Source organism: Podarcis raffonei, chromosome 7, assembly GCF_027172205.1.
Source record: "Podarcis raffonei isolate rPodRaf1 chromosome 7, rPodRaf1.pri, whole genome shotgun sequence".
Classification (NCBI taxonomy): domain Eukaryota; kingdom Metazoa; phylum Chordata; class Lepidosauria; order Squamata; family Lacertidae; genus Podarcis; species Podarcis raffonei.
Genome location: NC_070608.1, coordinates 34443263 through 34465973, shown reverse-complemented (window position 1 = coordinate 34465973; position 22711 = coordinate 34443263). Strand labels below are relative to the sequence as shown.

The following is a 22711-nucleotide window of genomic DNA, read 5'->3' as shown; positions in this document are numbered from 1 at the left end:
CCTTGGTTCTCAAACGCCGAAAACCTGGAAGTATGTGTTTCGGTTTTTGAACTTTTTTGGAAGCCAAACGTCTGGTGCAGTTGTCAGCTATTGTTTTTGGGGCACCTGCACCAATCAGAAGCTGCACCTTGGTTTTCGAACATTTCAGAAGTCAAACGGACTTCAGAACGGATTAAGTTTCGTGCTTTTGTTTTTGCTATTTATTTTGTGTTTTTGTTTTTGAGGCTTTTTTGGTTAATTTGTTTTTGTGACTGTGTGGAACCCAGCTCAGCTACTGACTGATTGACTGTGTGACTGCAGAAATGGATAAAAGCCCCCCATCCAAACAATGACTAACATCAGTGCAGGTAAGAAAAAAAGATAAATTTTTATTTTTATCATCTACAATATTGTCTTACTTATTTTATGTACAGTTCATTGATTATTGCTTTCATTTTATGGATCAATGGTCTCGTTAGATAGCAAAAATCATGTTAAATTGCTGTTTTAGGGGTTTTTAAAGTCTGAATTAATCTGTTTTGCATTACTTTCTATGGGAAAGCACACCTTGGTTCTGGAACGCTTTGGTTTTGGAATGGACTTCCAGAACGGATTAAGTCTGAGACCCAAGGTACCACTGTACCCTGACAGATGTATTTATTATAACGAATGATACAACCCTTTACAAGATCAAAGCATGCTACAATTCTAGACATTGTGAATCCTTGCAGCACATTATATGATGACATAGAAACAGCTTACATAACTGTAAAGGATGTAGGAAACCGTCTGGCAAGTGGCTGTGGGAAAACTACTGCAAATGGAAGAACTTTTCCCAACTTAACAAAATGTGAGGAGAGATAATTGTGTGCTTCTGTTATCACAGGGTATTGCATGATCTCTTGCCCAAGGTCTCAAAATATGTGCTTGGGTAAGAATGCGGTTGTTTGAAGTCTCTTGTGTAACAGTTTGTAGAACAGTGCCAACACCAGTATTTCCTCTACGGGTGTCTCTCTGAATCCAACGCTCTATTATTTGCAGACTTCACACATGCATGCAAAGCCCAATCATACCTGTAGCTGCAGTAATTTACATATCTGAGCAGGGCAAGTTGTCATACTTAGCAAACAGGAAAATCAACTCCAGTGCATTTCAGGTCAACATGTCACTAAGGAATAAGAATGTCAAAACAGCTTACCTAGGGTTGTTTGAGAGTTGGGATTTACATACTGATCCTTACTCCATTCCACCATGCACTTCAATATGGAGACTAAGCATTCAAGTCCCTTCTTTCTCAGGCTTAGCTCCTGCAATAATTTGTATATATTTGCAAAAAGATTTAGGTAATATTCCATGTTAATTTAATTTGTTTTTACTACTAGAAACATACTGAGATATGCCATAGTTTTTACCTGAATGTTGGTCATTCCAAGTTCTTGACTGCCTCTTCCTTGAGCAATCTTGGACAGGTCGTTAACTAGTCTTTCAAATATGTTTGCAGCATTCAAATCACAATCATAGTTTACATAGATGTCCACTACACTCTGGGCATCTGTAACATGAACAAAATTATACATTGAAAAGCTTTGCTAGGTAAACATATAGGCATAGCAACAAAACCCCTCAAAACCAGCAAGACATGTGACCCTAAACCTTTGAAAAGCAAATAGGTATGCCCAATGGAGTAATACCTGCGCATATCCTTGTCAGTGTTTGTATAACCATCCATTTATGATCAAAGGAGCTAGTAGAGGTTTCTAAGATATACAAAAAAATCTCTTTGAAGAAAACCTAGGAAAAATGGTATGGACAGAAAGAAGTTACATTTATTTCCCAAACCCTGTACTTCATTCATTAACTGTTATAATCCAACATCTGGCCCATGCAAAGCTTAACATATATAGAATTCATATCTTAATCTTGCTATATAGATTTAGCACCGATGCTAATAAAAATATGTTATTCCCTTCATCAGGACAATAGGTAGCCATGTGTTGTACAGGAACATTTTAATTCAAGGGAAATGATTCATAGAGAGTTCTTGTAGGTCACAAAGTCTGATTTTAACAGTAATTGCATTCATTCCAATTACTAATCTATCAGCTCCGTTAAATTGCATTTGGATGTCCTGCTAGGCAAAGTTGAAAAAAGCAAAACAGAAACAAAAAACAGACAGCCCTGGTTTAAGAAATCCAGGATCTGTGCACTGAAGGCAGAGTGCAGAGGTAGGTAGGGTGGAAATGGTGCATGGGTTCAGTGCTCATTCTTGGATTCATAAACCATGAAAGAAAACATCCCAACTGGTTCTTAAAGTGCCTTTTTCCATTTGGAAAAGGAACATCCTTGAATACAATGCTTTTGTCAGCTGACAACAGCTTTCAGGCTAGTTAATATCCGACCTAGGGCATAAGCGGCAATAGCTACATACTTAAGAATCAGTTGTGTGAAGCCTGTTGATAGAGCTATATAAAACATTGTGTTCATCACTTTCCCATGGCTGGAAGCCAAAGAGCTACTTATGACTAGCCCATATTGCTGTTTTTGAACTTTTTGGGGGACCAGTTCAACCCAACGTCATGTCCAACAACCCACAACCCTTAGAGCCCCTTTTGGGAATCACAGAACTAACTTCACAATTCTTTAGATTCTTTTGTCTAAGAAGCTAAGTATTTTGCCTCTATATGGGTTAGAATATGACATGTCAGGTTATTGTTTTTCATAAATCTCATTAGCATGGCTGAGTAGAAGTTTTGAGAAAAGTTTCTCAAGACAGGTACCCACTTTCCACCAAAGAGACACATCTAAATGGAAATTTCCTATATTTTATATATGCACACAGTGCCTACAGGAAATGGGAACACCAACATGCAAAGCTAGTATTAAAACAGCCTGCAACTTTATCATAAACAATTGTAACAAGTATCCATCCCCGCTGCCACATAGCAAATAGGAGATGAACAGCAGAAGGCAGAGCACACATAAGACTAAATCCTCATCACCAACTCTCATCTTCACCACTGGAAAACGATAACTTCCTGCCTTTTTCCAAAGGTGGAGGCAGAATGTAATAAACTGTACAGCGCCTGTCATTTCAATATGCAAATCACTTATATATACATTTACACAGTTATATATTTTAATTTAGTATGTTTTCTATTAGTATTTCTGGAACCATGAAGAAACTCATTCATTTTAGGTATGAGCTTCATAAATTGGCAAGAGGTATTTGTATGATGAAAAATTAATTTGGTGCCTTACAGTGACCTTTTCAAGACAAATGATGTATTGAGTTTTACCCTATACTTCTCAGGTACTTTTGGTGCTAATTAGAGGTAAGAGGTAAGACAATGCTTTTATGCTGGTTTGACTGAAGCATCAGTTTCATTAAAGCTGTTCAGTATTTTAATGGATGTATTATTCTATTGCTTTGTTTTATTATGTTATCTTCTCTTTTATTGTAAGCAGCTTTAGCTACGATTTTAAAAGAAAAATGGAGTATACCGTAAATCAATCCCCATGCCCACATGTGTTCTATTTCAAATTTGCATAGAGGCCTTCTCTCTCTCTCTCTCTCTCTCTCTCTCTCTCTCTCTCTCTCTCTCTCACACACACACACACACACACACACACACACACACAGTATATAGGCCCTGCTTCCAGTATCTAGGCTGCAAAGATCACGCTGATAAGGGATTACCTACGTCAAGGGTCTATAAGTGAAGCCACACAAAATTGAAGTCCAACACATTAATGACAGGTGGAGATGGAGTGGGGAATGGATAATCCTGATTCCCCACTTTGCTATCTGAACATCTGCATGAGGGTACAATTCTATTCTCTCCCCTCACTCCACTCCCCCAACTAGATGTTTACTGAAGATTTATAAGAAAAACATTACACAACATGAAAAAACAACTGAAATACAAACTAAAACAGCAACATTTTGGTACAGATAATGTGTAAAACCAAGGAGAGCAGTGGCAGGTGACAATAATACAGTAGCAAATGAAATGCTCAACTAACAGTTAATTAGTTAGTAAACTCAGGCCAGCAATAAAAAATTGCTTAGGGATAACATCTACAATTCTTTTCTTTGAATGCTGCAGTAAATTGTGCTCTTGATAAGTAGCAGTTTTGGGTCGATTTATATGAGTTTATTTAAAACAAGGTGATCATTAAACCTAACGAAGTCAAGTTAGTTTGAGGCTAAAACGAAATTGTTCTTTTATGAACCTTATGTATTTCAACTGAACAGTATGCGATGCCTAGAGGGATACTGAATTACTTCAAGTAAGGTGCTTAAATTGCTGGATGTTAACTTACCTCAATCTGCATTTTCAGGTGAGTCTTAAAATTTGAAAGTAGAGTGAGGAATATAGAAAGCGAAAGTTCAAACACTTCTGGAACAGACGAGACTCCGTTTTTAGACAGTGCAACACAAAGATACTGCTTAATAGCATTGATAAACATTTCATTTGTCCTGAAAACAGGTCCTGCATTTTGCAGAATAGACAGCAGCAGCTGCAATGAAAGGATCTTTGACCGCAATTCATGAGACCTAGAAGGAATAATTGCAGTTATTTGAACAATTCGTGGGAGATATTTCTCTTTATAAAAACGACTAAGAACATCTCTAAGCTATTGTTAGAAAATCCTAGGCAATTATATAAAATATAAACCAACCACTTAATGTATTAGACAACTACCATTGCACAATGATTTACTGAAAGTGAGTGTTTACAGTAGAGCACACTGTGTATTTCATACACCCCAGGCACAATACACCAATCAGGAACAGTAGTTTAATCACTTTCATTGCTATGAACAGCACCTTGACCTTTATGGAGCAGTTACAATGTTCTAAATGCTAGCCTGTCAATTCTCAAAAAACTCATGTCAGCTCTCTCTCCTAAATATTTTTCCCCCTCTTTGTGCACTGAGAGGAGGAGAAGGGGAGAGCTCTTTTTATTTCTAAATCATAGGCACAAGATAAGGATAAATTTTGTTCCCTTTGATGGCATGGGAGATTTACATATCAGTTGTGTCCAGTACTTTTTTTGTGGGGCGGGGGGAACCCAATACTACAGTTGCACTCACCTGAAATGTAGTTTCCCATTCCCAGTTCCAGGTCAGCAGGATTGGTTGGTGGCTCCTCCCCCTGATCAAAGGCAGGAAGCAACCGTTCAGGAGGCAGGGCTCCCATCATGCAGTTCAAGGACTCACCAAGCTCAAGAAAGCAGGAGTCATAAAGAACGGGAGGAAAACCTACCTCCTCCTAACAAAAACTACAACCAACTTGAACGGTATAAGGAAATGACAGAAAGGAAAAAAGACTCTTGCAGCTCACTACCTAAGGTAGGGCCTGCTGACCTATCACTGGGAATGGAAAACTAAATTTCAGTTGAGTGAAACTGTACTTTTCTCCATTTCCAGTTACAGGTTAGCAGGATGGGATGTGCAATAGCTAACTTCCCTAGGGTGGGCTACAGCTGCAGGAGCTAGGGAGGAGCACCTGCTGCAGGACCCTCTGACCAAACACTGCCTCAGGTGAGGTGTATGTGTCCAAGCAGTATTGTCTGGCAAAATGCTAAGGCATGGCCCAGGTGGCTGTGCGGCAAATCTCCTGAAGGAGTGTGAAAGGGAAAGGTGGCCAAAGTGGCCGCAGACCTAGTGGAGTGGGCTGTGATATGCTGAGGAACATAGATCTTTTGGGCTTTGTATGCTAGCAATATACATGCCTTGGTGCATCTGTAAAGAGTGGTTCTTGACACCTTATTCCCCAGGGAGGAGGGGGGATGGATGGAGACAAATATGCTCTTGGATTGTCTGTGTAGCTTCAGTTCTGGCTATATTGACCTTAGGGCTCTACAAACATCCAGTGAGTGCCAGGCCCTTTCCTTGGCGTATACCAGGGATGGGCAAAAGGTTGGTAAAACGATCTCCTGTTGAAGGTGGAAACAAGAGGAGACTTTGGGCAGAAAGGAGGGATCAGTCCTGAGAACTACTCTGTTCTCGTGGAAAATACAGAGATGTTTAGTGATAGAGAGCATGTTTAATTTGGAGACTCTGTGGGCAGAGGCAATAGCAATGAGGAAAACCACTTTGAGAGACAGGATTTGGAGAGAAACTCATCTGAGAAGTTCAAAGGGGGCCATTGCAAGGCAAAACGGACCCTGTGTAGATTCAATAAAGGGAATCTGTCAATAGTGGGGGTTCAAATTAGTGCAGCACCTCTGAGGAAGCATTTTAGTAAGGAGTAAGAGGAGAACGGAGGAGAGCGTGACTTTGAAAGAATTGAGGCGATCGCTGCTGCCTGATGTTTCAGAGTATTAACTTTCAGACCTTTTTGTAGGCCTTGGAGAAATTCCAGAATGGTGGAAATGTCAAGCTTGGTGGAGTATGACAGGAGGAAAGCCTTCTAGGTGGCTTGGTAGATGCATATTACAGCAGGTCTTCTGGAATAAAGAAAAATGTCTATCATTGCTGACAAGAACTTTCTTTTTGTAAAAAGTTCCCATTCAAATTCCACAGTCAGCTGACTATGTAGTAAAAGGGGGGTGGGGGTGGGCAGATGTAGAGACTCAGGATTTTGTGAAACCAGGGTCAGGGTGGCCAAAATGGTGCAACAAGAATTACTCTGGTCTTTTCTTCCTTGGCCTTGCATGGGACTTGTGGCAAAACAGGTGTTGGGGAAAATGCATACAGTAGTCCCTGAGGTCAGAGCAAGATGAGCACCCGAGGCCTCTGCTTTCAGAGTGTGAAACCTGGTGAAGTAGCAAGGGAGCTGATTATTTCTTTCTGAGGTGAAGAGGTAAACTTGGCACTGGCGGAAACAATACTGGATGAGCTGGAATATTTGTAAATTCAGCTGCCACTCCACCTGATCCACCTTCTGAGCTTCCTGCTGAGCCAATCCACTTGGATGTGTAGGAGGCCTGAGATGTGCTCTGAAATGAGAAACTGAATGTTGACTTCTGCCCAATTCATTAGCAGTTTCCTTCAGGAGATCCCAGAGTTGAGTTGAGCCTTGCTTGTTGATATTCCGTTTGGCTGCTGTGTTGTCTGTTCAGATAAGGAAGGGGAAGATGGCTTGGGAAGTGCTGGAGAGTCAGATGAGCAGCTCTGAGTTCCAGCCAGTTGATGTTCATTGTCACTTCTGCTGTTGACCACTGATCTTGGTTCGAAACATCCTGGCAATGGACTTCTCATCCTGTAAGTCCCCAGAAACTAGGATAGAAATGGGTGGATCCACCCTGGGCAATTTTACTTTACTTTACTTTACTGCATTGCATTTGTACCCCACTCCTCAGCCAAAAAAGCTCCCAGAGCACTTACATGGATAAGGAATGAAAAACTTTAACTAAGCTATCTATACTATTAAAATATTAAGGTAGTAAAAGAAGGGAAAGAATGAATAAACCAAGAGCTAATGGTAACTGGCTGACTTTGACAAAGGCAGGAGCAGAACTGCATGATGGGAGCCCTACCTCTCAAAAGGTTGCTGCTTGCCTTCAATCATGGGGAGAAACCATCAACACATCCTGCTGACCTGGAACTGAGACTGGTAAAATAAAGGTGTACTGCACAAAACATTGCAATTTAACATACAATCTGAAAAAAAGTTGCTTGCAAGCATTCCTAACAGGCCAGTGAAAAGCTGAAAATCAAATTGGATATATACTGGAATATTTCTATACATTGCTGGTCTAAAATAAAATTTGAAAAAGACTTGTAAAGTGTCCTTTTTTCTCACTTAAGTACTAATATGCTGCTATGGAAGTGTTATGTTGCATGTGATATCCTGCAGCGTAAATACTTTAAACTTCTGTTAAATTGCCAAAATCAATTTAAGGACTTCATATATACTTTAAGTTTTTACCAAATATTTGCCAATACATTTTCCATGGAAGTCAGCCCATTTGGGCTGCCTATAAATTATATAAACATATAATTCAGGGTGTTGGATTGAAAGGAGAAGAACTGGATCCTATGGGGCTATTCCATGACAGGAAGGACATGCTAGGATTCAACCCACCTCTTTGGGTCTAATCCAAAACAATTATTTCTTAAACCACCATTTCCGTTTTATATCTTAGCACTAGAGATTAATGTATCATCTGAAAAACTGATTGTCATCTAAATAATTGTCATCTTCTATTATTCTCAAATAAGGGCTATCCAGTAGTATCTATTCTGAGGTACAAGGAACATAATCATGAAGACAAGATTGGTAGCCCAAAGGAAGATACTTTTAGTTACTCTCAATTCAAGTCCCTCATAAAACCCAATTGACTGCAGAGAGGACTTCATGTGCATGGAACAGAACTTCCAAACCCCAAAGTTTCCAAATATAATTTATCCAGAAGCTTAATTTATTTTCATTGATTCTGTTGCACCGTATTCTAGATATGCTTTCTATGATTCAATGATAGTGATACTATCTTATGTTAGATACTGCATCACATGATAGTGCATCAGGAGGAGGAAGTGCAGCTACGGATGCATATACACCATCTAAGTATTTCATAGCAGAAGAATCTCAACTTACTTTGGATCAGGTGGACCATCAGACAGAGGCTTCATAGAGAGTTTACACAGTGACCTGAATACTAGGAAGGCATCCTTTTGCAAGATGTGGGAAAATTTAGCACCAGGGGTAGGTCCTGAAGAATTTCCAGATTCCTAAAGAAATTAACACGTTTTTAATAAGCCATTTAGCATTAAGCAGAAGTGTATGGAGTAAAAACCAAGCTTGGGGATAGAAGGATATGATAAAATATTTGCTAGCAAATAATGCAGCAGTTATTACTGTACTTTTCAAAGTCAGCTGTCATGCTCAAAAATCACAAGCCTAACATTTTTGAAGCGAATTGGTTCAAAAAGTCAATTTACACCACATTCTTCAATGATAGTGATCAGATATATACCATTTTGGCGCCTGGAAAATTATAGTCAGCAAATCAGAAATTAGCCTTTGTGTTATGTACTCTTAGAAACTCAAAGAGCTCAGAAGTGACTTTGAGAGTGAATTTAAACAAAAACTGATTAGCTACCAATTGATACAACTGAAATTACTATAAAAATGAAAGCTATCATATTCATGCTGTTGTAAATCCAAGAGTCAAAGATTATTCCTGCATTTTATTTTACTGCAATATCACACATAATCTTGGCCTAGGACATAGTAATAATCTTTGTCATAAAGTATCTGTACTACAGAATTTTGCAAGCTCTCTTTACACAGCATTTACCATTTCAATGTTCTGTAAAAGGCCCCCTATTTAAATTGTAATCTGACATAAATATATTCAAAAGGTGTACTGGGTTTAAGACTAAGCATACATGCCTATACCTGAGTGTCATTGGAAGAGACTGATAACCTGTCATCAGGTAAAGATGGTGTATAAACAACAGAAATAGGTGTCCCTGGAATTCCATTTGCCTGGATGTTTTCACTGTCACTTCCATCTTCTGAAGTCCCCATTGGTCCATCAATCATAACCTTTTCAGCAGTTCTTTGTCCTACATCTACAGGATAAAAGAACCATGTAATAAAAAACATGATATTTAAAAGGAATTGATAAGATGGTGTATTAATATTATTGGCAGAATAAAATGTCAAGTCTTTAATGTACATTGTCAAATACAAGACCAGAAGATTTTCAGCTTCACAACAGATTGCCTTGGTTCCATACTACTATATGAAATCAGTGTCAGAAAGACATTACATTTTCAACATTAAAACAGCTGGCTGAGAAAGTATCATATTCACCAGGACAAAGAACTATCAAGAGTTTAATGTTAGCACCTAAGAATTAAAACAAATGTTCAGCTTTGCTGACAGTAACTACTGGAAACTAGCTTAATGAGCTACCTAGAGCTAATGTGGGTTTTATAATATTAGTCTATTGAATTATGACCGTAACACATACATTATTTGTTATGGCAGTCTTTATAAACTATTATAAAAATAGTTTAATAAACTATTAATTTTTCAGCACTAAACAGGGACAGAACCCCAAAATTTATAGTATTTTCTCAGCTCTGATCAAACATTTTAATAAAGTGTCACAACTAATAAACATCTCATTAAGTTTCTCAGGAGAGAAAGAAAACCTGCTGTGAAGAGCTCACACAGAAGCAGTGAAAAAATATAGAAATAAGTTGTCAAATCCTGATAACTCAAACTAGGTCAACTCATTAGTTCAAGTATCACTTGAAATTTCCCTTTAACAGAAACACAACTGCCCCAAAAACATTTTTCTGCTTGCTTTACTAATATGAGCACCAGTGCAGCTGGAAACAGGTGATGCTGTAGAAATAACCGAGATATGACTAAATTAAAGTGTCATTTAACTCTTCAATTTCCACTGATTATATTTCTTTAATAAGCCAAAGTCCTATAACTGAGAGGTTTAAGGAATCAACAATGACTGGAAGACATAACTAGCTGCAAGACAAAATCTCTCAGGCTCAATTCAAACATAATGATCTCAGTGTAAGAAACCATGGTTTTATTAAACCAGATTTCATATCCTGATTTGTAAAGAGAGATTAAACCACAGTTTTCCAGTTTGTATGTAATAGGAAACTGTTATTTAAACAACCTTGCAAAGTATTCTACTACAGTGTCCCGGTTCACACATAAAGTCAAGTCAAACCATAGTTTAACACGAATGAGCAAATGTGTGGGCTCCTGGAGAAGAGATCAGGGTCATTTTATTCCTCCATGGTCATTTTGCTGCTGCACTGTGCTAAGTCATGGTTTGGCTTAAAGTGTTGTCTGTCGCAAGGCTTACGGTACAGCCCTACCAAACCACAAGCTATAAATTATAGGACAAATATTGGTTACATTTCATGGTTTGTCTGGAGAAAGCAAATCCATGAGACTGGGAATGGACAATACTTGATTTAGCACAGCCCAAAGGCAGAACAAGCGAGGAGAAGCAAAACAGCTGAAATCTATTATCGATTCATCATTTGTGCTAGTTTGCTGTAGTGTTACATGTGAAACCAACCAGAGTATGAGAAACAGGATAGCATGCACTTGTTCTCATTCTGATAAATCATAATAAGACTGATACTGTTTACATATGAACTAGACTTCAGTAATGCACAATATTTTAAGTGAAGGTCAAGTCTACATTATCATTTTACTTAAAGCCCAACTTCTTGCCCTACACACAAAGGAATTTTACCACTACTTCCTTCTACTAAGTTCCTGCAAGTCCCTTCTCAATTCAGCAATACACTTTAAAGGTAAGTATAGTACCTCCTACTACTATGTTCACCATTTCTTGGACTATACTTTGTACAATATCCTGTGCCGTTTCTTCATATTGATTGCTTTCTCCATCATATGGCCCTGTATCATTTTTAGACAGAGCTACAAAATAAAAACAGAAAATATATTACTCAAAATATATCAGAATTCCATTCGAGTCAGTTTCATTACTTTATAAAGAAATAGCTCTTAAACAGAATTGATAGTTATTCGTTGCATTTATTTAATCTGAGCTGATATCAATTACCTAGAAAACAAGTAGAATGTCAACTGTGACTACAGCATAGCTTTGTAAAGAATCAATAAACCTTATAACACCACCTGCTAGCAACCTACATGTTACTTTAGCTAAATGAAAAAGTAGAAATTATTTCTCAAGACTTCATACCCTCTTTCACCCCACTATGACAAGAAAAAGACACCCATTATTACTTTCTGCTGCTGTTGCTTGGTCAGCTTCAGTCTGCTCATTTTCTGCACTCGAAATATCAGATCCATTTTCTGCTTCTGTGTCTTCTTGAAGGCTTTTGTCCACATCATTTGCATGATGGTCCAAGTCCCCTTCATGGTCCTGGGAGAGCTGATCAATAGTCTGCTCTGAAATATGTCTCAACTGAGGTGATTCAGGCTCATGATGGCTTAAGGGCGACTGCTGTAGATGGTGCTGCTGCCGATGTCTCTCTTTCTCCATTTGCTTGGCTTCTTGAAGCTATGAAATCAATCAATAAATAAAGTATTAAAGAAAATCTCTTCTATCAGAACAACCATGCCTTCTCCTCTACACACCAGATAGTATGAAACGTTAATATCCATAAATTAAAAGATGCACAATTTTTCTGGTCTTCAGTTGTATTCTATACATGAAATTCGTACAAGCTAAATTGTGTGTCTTTCACTGGACTATTATTTCAAATTAAACAACGTGGACACAGCTGGCAAATCAATCCAAGTGTTGCACAGGAATACTAGAATTTAAATATGCATTTGAAATCAATATCAATTTGAAATGCAAACATACTTACTGCTTGGTTTTCCATACGTGCAAATATAACATTCAGCATTTGTGTGAGAGTAGCCTTGGCTGTGGTTTGATTTATGAGATTTTTGCTTGCAAGATAGATATTGTAACATGTTCTTACAGCTTGCAGCACTGTCCCTTCGTGAATCTCTATGTGTTGAGAAGTTACTGCTGTGAGTAGAGCCTAAAAAAATAAAAATAAAGTTAACAATTGAAAATACTGAGGCCCTCATCTCATTTAAACATGCTTAACGTGTACCCTGCTTTTTAAGATACAGCGGCAAATCCAGACTGCTGCCATACCATCATCATATATATGAAGACCAGGACACACATGCTAAGTGCATTTAAAGAAGATGGATCTTATGCCAATGGCTCCTATAACCATTTAAATAGGACCTTTGTACACAAGGAAGCGTGTACATATCATTTTCTCCTTACTGCTGCAATTAAGCAATGGTGTGATTGTGCATTTAATGATCTTATTCATTAAACATTTATCTCTGTCTTTCCATTGAATAAGGACAATGTACCTAGTTAATGGAAGAACTGAGTGCCTGAAATGTTAAATAGCATGTTTCAGGCAAACTGGAAAAATCCATGCCCAGAACAAGGAAGGAAAATTCAGTTTGTAAATCAAGGCACTGAACCTCCAACTCAACATTGCATAACTACTCAATGTGCATTTCAGACATAAATTGTTCAAGAATAATTCTTATTTACTAACCCACTTTTAGCACTCATTTCAAAGAGGCCACTATATGGAATGAAAGCCTTCTTCCTGATGACACCTGGCTCCTGTGCACAGATTAGTTCCACAGTAAATCCCAAATACCCACTATCAACTTTATAAAGGTCTTTACAGTCTATGTGTGATGTTCCTCACTCTAAACATATAAGTGCTATAAATTTTAATTACAGCAACTATATGATGAGAGGGGAGGGAAAAGGATTCATGGAATTAATTCTCTCATATTCCAGCCAAATGACTGCTTAGCTGTAGCTGTCAATTCCAATCACCTTTCTGCGGGTCCAAACCTATTAGATAGGGCCCTGAAAAAGTAATTCTATTTCTGTTAACCGTAAAATGTTTTTGTGAAACTGATAAGCAACATTGAATGAATATTCTTGTCCAATTAAGGTACTAACTGATTAAACAAACTATTACATGTTTTCAGCTTCAGCTCTTGTTCAACATGCTTGAATTGCAGGTCACTGTCTTGGGCGTAGAACTCATTTCAACAGCAAACTCTAATGAGAGCTAATGATCAGTTGACATCAGATTACCTTTATAATTTGTAGCTGAACCCCCTCGTCTGTCTGAGGACCTTGAAAGCAGCCACATATTGTTTCAATAATTCTATCAATCAATTTTTTCCCAGGCGCTGTACTATCTGGAGCACTTCCAGTTAAATGTCCATAAGCTATAAGTTTCTGGGGAGTAAAGCAAAAGTACAACTGAACAAGCCAGCTTAACACATTATTATATTTTGTACCATGCAGGGTAATTCTCATTGACAGTAACATTGCAGAGTATTAGATTTCTTAAAATCCTGGGATACACTTGAGATGAGAGGAAAGACAGATCCAAGTGGGAACTAGCAAGACAGTGGTGCACTCCATCACCAGTGCAGTTTACAGTGACCGTCTTTTACTGTGGCATTTGAACTAGGGCAAGTAATGGTTACCACTGCATGTAGTTTGTCTCCAAATGACAACCAGAAACTCTAGTTCATTATTTCAGTTTTATTAAAGCATAGTAGAAAAACTACTGTTGGCCCAAACAAAGAAGTAGGGAAGCACACTGGTGTGTAAAGGAAGGAGGAAACACGAGACGTCTATAGCACATTCCCCACGACTAAACAATAGATTAACCATGACATCTGAATCAGGCTAGTGAGCAGTCCAACTGTCTCCTAATAAAGATTCTTAGCAAGGCAATCTACCTTTAAAACCAACGATTTCTCTATGCTGAAATTTTATCAAGCAACTTAAACCTCACTAGTTGTACTGTGTTAGCAATTAAAAATATAATCTGGGGAAAGAACTATATTTCCTTCCTTTATAAAAGGAAACCACAAATTTAAGAAAAAAAGTTAATGGCATATAATTCAATACAGACCTGCAAACAATCCAATGACGTACTAACAATTCTTGGACACTTGGACTGGCATGCCAATTCAAAAGGTAAGAAGTACTTGTCTGCCTCAATAAAGCTTGTTTTTGATTTCACAGGTGGAAGAGTGCTTGAACCAGCCTTTGCTTCTCCATGAGGAGGACTGAATAGAAAGATCCAATTAGAATGGCAGTTGAGTTAACAGCAGAACAATTTAATATGAACATAGACACATCTACAGTTGACCACCACGTATTTGATGTATGTTCAGTTTTTCTCTTTTAACAGTCAAAAATTCATCTTACCAATTAAAACTGAACCGTAATAAAGACAGAAATTAGCAACAGTCTGCTATGAAGTCAAGACAAATGTAACAATTTGCAATGAGCACAGCAATAAGTTATGGATTTTAGCAGGCTTTCAAAGAAAATATGTATTAGTTGGAGTCAGCTAACAGATTGGCTGGTTGTGCATGCTGGTTTGGATGTGAAATAGATCTTGTGCATGTTGGTTTAGATGTGGAATAGGTTTTGTCCTCCATATGAATAACAGGCACCTGAACATGGATAAAGGATAAAGTAAAGGGTTACATAAAAATTGATGCTTCTTAAGAGCTAGGATTTAAAAAGATGTGCACCATCATTTACTTGTGCAGGAACATGTAACAGCATCCAGTTGTTTTTTCCCCAATTCATTTGATCATGATCCAAGACAATGATGTTTGCCCTCCAGTAAATTAGGACTAACCGCTTTTCAGTATTTAAGTAATGATTTCATGACAGGTAAGGTTGGATTTTGCACACAAAATCCAACTATCTGTTATTGAGTGAAGGCTTTTTCATCCCTCCTAAGAACAAACATATATATTGCAAGACTATTTCAGTACCTCACTTAGGATATCCATGCACCCAATTGTGCAATGAGACTTCCCCTCTCTCCTATAAACCCCACAAATCTCTAAATGCACTGTGGGGGTTTCCCAACCCTCTGGAACACATGGGGGGGCAGGAGGGAAGAAAGGAAAGAGAAGTTCACATTGGTTGGATGTAAGCTTTAATGCTTTTTCTACAATTTTTGGGTGAAATTTATCAATTCCATATTAAGGTGGCACCCCACTCCCTCATTAACAACTTCAATTTATGGATTTGAAGCACTTTTTTCAATATTAGTAGGAGTGTAGTTCCTTTCTATGGTAACCAATAATCAGACTTGTGACATGGTATTTACAAATACCATGGCATTTGTGGTATTGTAAATACTGCTATAGCATGTATCTTCACTCTGTTCCTGTACATACTGTTCTTTAACAAGCTTGGAAAGAGAGGCTATATATTAATACTGCTGTCATTTTACAGTAAGGAATACCTATATGGGTCGGAACGTATCCAGTTTAGTTTTCTAACTACATATTTCACTGTTATACCTGTTAGATCATCATTATATACTGCCTCTGGACCACTGCTAGGAGGGATGGATTTTGGTTCAGTTTATACATCCTGTGTGTTTATATTGAATGTTACTTTGAGATTTAAGAATTGTTTCCTTAATTGCTATGCTTGTTGACATTTGGTTAAGGATTTCATTTTGTACCTTCATGCTTTAGAACCTTGTGACATGAGTATCTTTTTAGTTCTTTTCTGTTTCCCTTTATATGTGCTCCTTTACCATGTTTCATTTGCAGGGGATTGGGAAGACTGTTTTATAGACTTGCAATTAAATTTTTGGTCCAATCTCCATCTGAAAAGTAACAATTTTGTTTAGGGCTTGCTTGCTTGCTTGCTTTTTAAAATTTAAAATGTTCCCTTCATACTAGGTGCCTATAGGGAGGTCCTGTGTCAGAAGGACAAATGTGATGAGACCAAGTTTTCCATCTCAAGACTGTTCTGAAGCCATGAAATGTCTAACAAAGCATGAAAAACCTGTTTCTCACAAAGGATGCTAATACTCTTAATTATTCTTAACAACATGCTGACATACTTTACACGTTTTCCAAGTGTAAACTGAAGTCAGAGTAATTAGCAAGAAAGTGCTCAAAAAATTAATTTGTACACTACAAGTAAAAGTTTTTAATTTCTTCAAGTTACAGCAAGTATGCAGTGAACCTCATACACTCTAGGCATGGTAACTTAGTGGCAAAACATATACAGTGGCACCTTGGTTTAAGAACAGTCCGGTTTAAGAATGATTTGGTTTACAAACTCTGCTAAACCAGAAATAGTGTCCTGGTTTGAGAACCATCTCGGTCTAAGAACGGAATCCAAACGATGGAAGGGCACCGGCAGTGGGAGGTCTCATTAGGGAAAGTGCACCTCGGTTTAAGAACAGTTTTGGTTTAAGAACGGACTTCCGCAACGGATTAAGTTCATAAACCGAGGTACCACTGTAGTTCATAAAGCTCCCCCCCCCCAAAGGTACAATGACAACTGACTTCATCTCTGTACAAATGATGCTGAATGTATTTTCAGAGCAATTAATCATGATTAATAAAGAAAAAAGTACCTTTGTTTTCCAGTTTCTGCTTTTATTTCCTCTGGAGAAAAAAAGGAAATAAAAACCTGTTTTACAAACATTACAGCAACACTAACATAAATAAACTAACATTAAATTACATTAAACTAAAATTTATAAACATTTATAAATATTGTTCTACATTTCCAGTGCTGCTCAACTGCCAAAGAACACATTAGGATTACATTACTATATACACACATGCATATACCACAGTATGATTCAGCCCACTTCAATCACAATTTAAAATTAAATCATGAATATGTCTCAGGATAAACTGAAAAAGAATGTCTTCCTGCTTACAAGCAAGCATCAAATGTAGACTGAACCCTGAAAACCCATAAACATTCATGGACAAGATGTAAAACAATTTGTATTATGTGCTTTTGAAAGAAAAAAATCCTTAGGAAATCTTGTTCAGAAGGTGAATAAGTAGGCAAGACTTCTCTCCCAACCCTCCAGGCACAAGTGTTTTCCAGTCTGAAATTAAGTAATTTATACTGCACTACAAAACAACATTACTGAAGATATACACATATATACACAAATATACACACATGTGTATAAACACACCCCATACAGATCTCACCATTGCTATAAGCAGACATTATACTGGGAAGTTTGAAGTAATTGTAATCTATTCACAACAGGCTAGCTAGAAAATATTTTCACAATAGAACATTTATTCATAACAGGCTAGAACATCGGTTTATTGCCAATTTCATTGGAATTATAACTGAATTTTATGTAGACTTCCTAGATTATAATAGACAACTCCCCCAACCGTGCCACCAAAATAGCTGTTCAAATTGCCAAATATTTTTATTTTTCCTCTATTTTTTTATAAAGATAAACTTTTATAAATATCTATCTTGCCCTTGGGATTTTCCCCAGGCCACACCTCTCACCAGACCTATTTCATACCATTGAGTGTTTTCGCCTGGCTGGTATGTGTCTTTGAACTTGGGTAACGCCTGATGGTTGTCTGGATGAAGGATGGATAGTGGTGAGTGTGTACAGAAATTAGCCTAAAATTCACTTTCGGTCCTTCGCTCATTTTATTTCTTGCCCTGCCCATCAATGGCAAGCAGTCCCTGGAAGGCTGCCCAGGTGAGAACGCAACCCCTCTATCTGAGAAAGCTTCCTCACTCCTGTTTTATGCCAAATCTCAGGCATGTCCAAAGTCCGTTGCGGGGGCCTAATCCGGCCTGCTGGTTGGTTTAATCCTACCCCTGTAGCAGTTTATTTCTTTGGTTGGCTCTTTGGTTGGCCCTCACAGCCCTTCACTTCATCAAATCTGGCCCTCCTTGAAAAAAGTTGGGACACCACTGCTTTATCTGCTCAAACGCAAAATTTGCAAATAATCCTTCCTGTGGGTTGGATCCAGACATGCCCTTTCACAAACGGAAGAGTTCCTTCTGTTTATGAAAAGTGCTCTGATCCAGCTGAGGTTCCCACTCAAGGAAGGGGCTGAGAATTTTTAGCTGATTTTTTCCTCCGTCTGTAGACCCCCAATTCACCACGCCTTCTGTTCCAGAAGGCCCAATAACCATCTAAACAACCTTTCAGAGGGCATAGGGTAGGAGGGTTCAGAAAATATTACCACTCCCTTTCTCCTGCAGGACATTCCACGAGCAGAATTCTGTTTGTGGGAAGTCTCTGGATTAGACCTCCTATCAAATCAAACCTTTTGTTTTTAAAGAACCCTAGTGATTCAGTCCTCTTTGTACTTTATACACAGACAGCCCAAAATTCTAGTAGTAGTATGGTTTACATAAACCATTTTAAAATGCAATTCTCAAAGCACAAAGATCCTCTACTCTAAAAATATTCCAAGTTTCAGAATTTACTTTCAGAATTCCCCCGATTTCCAAAGATGGAACATCAGCTATGTCATTTTTACTGTTAATTTCATGCTCAGGAGCATTATATGATTATGCAGACGGAGAACACAATAAGACAAAGGCCCAGATTTGTTCTTCAATTAAATGTCAAATTTCTTAGATCTTTAATAAGCTTCCATCAGAAAAACCAGTAATACTTTACGGCATGGTTCACCTGATGGAAATGATGACAGTGATGTAAATGAATTTGACACAGAATAAATCCTTTCAAAACTACAGTCAAACGTAGTTTAAAAAGTCAGCCATATCAGAGCTTGTTAACTGGAACTCCTGGACAGATTGCAGGGACTCTTGCCTAGCGAGCTACTTAAGACTATGAGCACCCCAGCATTAGAACTTTCTCTGAGAATGAACGGAAGAGAATAGTAGTCTATAGCAGTGGCCCCTGCAATTGGCAGGTGCCATTTAGCCTCAGGATTAGCCACCTTGGTATAGATACTAGAAGCCTGATATTCTGCCCTTGTCTAGCCAAAGAGAACAGTATTTTGTGTGCCTGTGCCATTTCAAGCCATAGCTCAACTCATAGGAGAATAGAGTATTCATCCACAGCCCACTTTTACATGGAGCAACAATCCAGCAACAGTCATTTTGAAAAGAAATTATGAGCTCTTCATACATGCTGATCAATAGCTTGCCACATCTACATTTTATCATCATTTCTGCGAGGAAGTTATACAGATCAGTTATTTCCATCAGTTCTCAGGAAGGTCTGCCAGCTGGTGGGCAGCTGTGGGCAAGGGTACCACAGTGTATTTCCCACCTGTGCCTCTCTTCTCTTACATTCTATTATTCACATGGGGTGGTAATATTCAGCTATGCCTTACTCAGAACAGACACACTGATATAAATAGACTTTGTGTTGCATGGTATCAAATAATTTGACAGGAAATTAAATCCAGCATACTTAAGAAATTTTAAGCATTATCCATATTGAATACACTGACCAAGGTAAAATAATCAACTAATGTCACAAAAAATGTTTATCTGTTTATGTAAAAACAGAGGCACACAAGCTAGGCCAGACTTCATACCAGATGACAACCAGCTATGCTTTTTCTGTTTGAAGAAGTATTCAAGATCTCCCATTTGCAACTAGTAATCAACTAGCAACAAGTCTTCAAATGGATTTAGGTCACACTTCAAAGTAGCACTCCATTCCTTTTGTAAGAAAGCAACTCTCCTCCCCCCCCCAATTGTTCAAGAACCAAAAGTACAGTCCTTTGAGATCAGACTGACCATTTCTTCAGCTAGTCAAAATATTTCATTTGCCAAAACTTTCTTAACTATAATAGTCCAACATCACAGTCAAATGTGTTTATCTTTACCATGTTTTTTGCATTGTGAAATTCTTTGTGAACTAGTGGCTCTTCAGTGTCTTCTAGAAAGGGATTGCTCAACTCTTCTAATGGAGCCAACACTGTCTTCACATCAATGTGGAAATGGCTGCATGAGTACCCTCCAAAATACCTGATTTTAATCCAAACTTATTCAGAATTCTAGAGATCCCAGCCCCAGTCTTAACAGTGGCATTCATCTGCATGTGAGGAAGACTGAACAGAATCAATGAGAATGAATGGCAGTGTGTTTGAAAAAACAAAGAAGTCCTTGCAGAACTACTGCAGACTTCTGGATTCTCTGTGCTCAGACACATCATGGCATAAACCTGGCAGTGACACATCAACCAGAAAGCATAACCATGTGATAATCAACCATGTGATAATTCCAGCATTGCAGGGGGTTGGGCTAGATGATCCTTGTAGTCCCATCCAACTCTATATGTTCCAACTCTATGGTTGGAAAATACCTTGAAATTTTGACAGGAACACATAATATTACCTCATAATACTAGACAAATTCAAAGATGACAATGTCATCAATGCCTACTAGTCATGATGACTGTGTTTTATCTGAGGCAGTATGTCTCTGAATACTAGTTGCTTGGCATCACAAATGGAGACAGCACTGTTGCACTCAGATCCTGCTTGTGGACTTCCAATAGGCATCTAGCTGCCCACTGGCAAGACCAGGATGCTGCACAAAATGGAACTTTGGCTTCACAGTGGAATCTCAGGTTACGTACCGTCCTCCTTACGAACGCTTCAGGTAACAAGCTCCGCTAACCTGGAAATAGGTGCTCCTGGTTGAGAACTTTGCCCCGGGATGCGAGCAGAAGTCATGCTCCGGTGGCGCAGCGGCAGCAGGAGGCCCCATTAGTGAAAGCATGCCTCAGGTTAAGAACAGTTTCATGTTAAGAACGGACCTCCAGAACGAATTAAGTTCATAACCGGAAGTACCACTGTATCCAGCAAGGCTTTTCTTAGGCTCTTATGTTCCTCATCACAAATAAACAAACTTTGACTGAGCTTGCTAGTCAACCCAAATTTTGTTGCCAGTATCTCCCTCCAAGGAGTAGGATCTTGGCCCTGATGTACATCTCTGAAACACAGCACGAGGTTAGAAGAAAGTATCTTGCTCCTCACTCCAGTTTTAAACTCAGAGCTGAGAAATGGAGGCACAAAATAATCCTTCAAACACAGCACAGGATGGGGGCAGAGGTTTGCTCTGCCTTGGCATCTGGTAAGTGCTCCAAAGTGCATGTCAAGCAAAAAGGCAAACCCACATTTCAGTGAAGAAAGAGGAGGAAAATGCATACAATACTAGTTTGAAGACACTTGGCTTAGGTCATTAAATCCAACTCTTCATTTAGCTTTAGTTTGTTCTATATTCCAGATTTTTTTGGGGGGGGGAGGTGTCAGATCGTACAGATTACTTCAGTATACCCACTTGCTGGCAACTACATACAACTAAATTGCTTATTCCTGTTTAATTTCAGGAAAACAGAAGCATTTAATTGCAAAAATAATCTGTTGCTGAAAATTCAATGTGAAGTAGAATAAAAAAGATGCAGGCTAAACTCACTTTGACTAACTCCAGTAATCTGACATAGCATTATGCACTTCACCTTCAGTATTAGAAACTGAGATATGAAAGCTAGGAGCTAAATGGCACTTTAAACCTAGGTTATGGGCACAACAACAGAATGTCTAGGTGTGCTTTCCTTCCACTCTGCAGTTTTAATCTGAAATCCTAGGTGCAGCACTGCACCCAGAGCTCAGAAACTGCTTGCACTAATGAAATTCCCTGTTGCAAAATGCATGTAGAACAATGGGAGTTTCGAACACTTTTCACCTTTTCATGTGAAGCCTTTTAAAAATGACATTGGTTCACTTAAGGTTCTGGAAATCCTCTTATGCCTCATGTCACTTCCTGTGGCTTTATAATGATAACTTTCTATTTTAAAGTACTCTTCCTACTGTAGTTTAAGAATATATCTAGATATAAAACAGAATGCCCAGAATGATTCAGAGTTTTGACGGAAACCTATGAGCTCACATGCGTTAGGAACTTGGTGTTTAACAATAATATCTGTTATAATAGATCAGATTAAAGGTAATGGTAAGGTAAAGGACCCCTGGACGGTTAAGTCCAAAGGTGACTATGAGGCTCATCTCGCTTTTCAGGCCAAGGGAGCTGGTGTTTGTCCACAGACAGCTTTCTGGGTCATGAGGCCAGAATGACTAAACCACTTCTGGCGCAATGGAACACCATGATGGAAACCAGAGTGCATGGAAACGCCGTTTACCTTTCCACTACAGCGGTACCTATTTATCTATTTGCACTGGCGTGCTTTCAAAATGCTAGGTTGGCAGAAGCTGGAACAGAGCAACGGGAGCTCACCCCATTGCGGGATTCAAACCACCAACCTTCCGATCAGCAAGCCCAAGAGACTCAGTAGTTTGGACCACAGCGCCACCCACTCACCACAATAGATCAGATTACACCTGTCCTAAAGTAAAGGACCTACACTGGCTGTCTTGTTGCTACTGAGCTCAATTTAAGGT

The 22711-nt window shown here is 38.5% G+C and overlaps 1 protein-coding gene across 1 annotated transcript in view; it reads right to left on the bottom strand.

Annotated features, from left to right (window-relative positions):
• Positions 1 to 22711, bottom strand: part of ARFGEF1 (ADP ribosylation factor guanine nucleotide exchange factor 1) — a 68167-nt gene that overhangs the window by 28849 nt on the left and 16607 nt on the right. The window contains exons 2-13 of the mRNA XM_053396007.1: positions 16897 to 16927; positions 14404 to 14560; positions 13569 to 13715; positions 12286 to 12465; positions 11696 to 11972; positions 11252 to 11365; positions 9332 to 9507; positions 8528 to 8661; positions 4303 to 4537; positions 1671 to 1770; positions 1392 to 1531; positions 1178 to 1286 (exon numbers count right to left, since the gene is read on the bottom strand). Coding sequence (XP_053251982.1) covers positions 1178 to 1286; positions 1392 to 1531; positions 1671 to 1770; positions 4303 to 4537; positions 8528 to 8661; positions 9332 to 9507; positions 11252 to 11365; positions 11696 to 11972; positions 12286 to 12465; positions 13569 to 13715; positions 14404 to 14560; positions 16897 to 16927 — 1800 coding nt within the window. The remainder of the gene's footprint in view (positions 1 to 1177; positions 1287 to 1391; positions 1532 to 1670; positions 1771 to 4302; positions 4538 to 8527; positions 8662 to 9331; positions 9508 to 11251; positions 11366 to 11695; positions 11973 to 12285; positions 12466 to 13568; positions 13716 to 14403; positions 14561 to 16896; positions 16928 to 22711) is intronic.